Source organism: Labrus bergylta, chromosome 17, assembly GCF_963930695.1.
Source record: "Labrus bergylta chromosome 17, fLabBer1.1, whole genome shotgun sequence".
NCBI lineage: Eukaryota > Metazoa > Chordata > Actinopteri > Labriformes > Labridae > Labrus > Labrus bergylta.
The window spans coordinates 25612766-25613805 of NC_089211.1; the positions used below are offsets into that span (position 1 = coordinate 25612766).

General features: G+C 46.2%; 1 protein-coding gene across 1 annotated transcript in view; it reads left to right on the forward strand.

The window, feature by feature from the left end:
• The first annotated feature begins 253 nt into the window (after positions 1-253).
• The window catches only part of LOC136183179 (E3 ubiquitin-protein ligase TRIM39-like), a 62097-nt gene continuing 61310 nt past the window's right edge, over positions 254-1040 (forward strand). Inside the window, exon 1 of the mRNA XM_065965655.1 lies at positions 254-1040. This exon is cut by the window's right edge and continues 2547 nt beyond it. Within this exon, the coding sequence (XP_065821727.1) occupies positions 530-1040 (511 nt within the window). The 5' untranslated portion in view covers positions 254-529.

The following is a 1040-nucleotide window of genomic DNA, read 5'->3' on the forward strand; positions in this document are numbered from 1 at the left end:
CTATGTTTTTACTTGTCATAGTCTTTGTCAACCCCTGGCATGTTCCTTTGTTCCTTAATCTAACTTTGTAACATTGTCTGTGTTTACAATAAAGTTGTTAAAAAAAGAAAAGAAAAAGACTGTCACGTTTGTCTGCTCAGTCAGCTGATCCATGACACTTCCCCCCCCCCCCAGAGAAATGAGACTGTTCTCTGTGTTCCTGCTCTGAAGAAGCTCCGCCCCCTCAACTGTTTCGTCTGAAACAAACCAGGAAACAGGCTGTTATTCTGCCTCACCCTGAAGAGACACACACACGCTGACAGACGGACCGACCTGCAGACACAAACCAGCACGACTTCCACTGAGAGAGGACAGGAGGAGGAGGAGGGGATACTGGGAGTACTTGTTATACTGGGATACTGGGAATACCAACACTTCAACCTGCTGCTGAATCCACAAACTGAACGAGAGTTTCAAAGTGAAAGTAACTCTCAGGGACGGGGAGTGGCTTCCTGTTTTTTTCTGCTGCGTGTTTTGACTCTGAGATAAAATGGCGTCCAAGTTTGAAGAAGATCTGAGCTGTCCGATCTGCCTCGACATCTTTAAAGATCCAGTGATGCTGTCCTGCAGCCACAGCTTCTGTAGAGAGTGTGTGAAGAACTGCTGGAAGGAGAAGAAGAACCAGGAGTGTCCACTCTGTAAGAAGAGACACTCAAGGGAAGGGTTACCTCCTGTCTTTGCTTTAAAGAACCTGAGTGAGAGTTTTGTGCAGGAGAGAGATCAGAGAGCTTCAGAGGATCTCTGCAGTCTGCACTCTGAGAAACTCAAACTCTTCTGTCTGGACCATCAGGAGCCGGTGTGTCTCGTCTGCATTACTTCAGAAAAACACAGCAAACACACAATCAGACCCATCGATGAAGCTGCTGGACAACACAAGAAGAAACTTCAGGAAACTCTGGAGCCGGTAAAGAAGAAGTTAAATGTTTTTAAAAAAGTTAAAGTGAAGTTTGATCAAACAGCAGAACACATTCAGGTCCAGGCCCGACACACAGAGAGGCAGA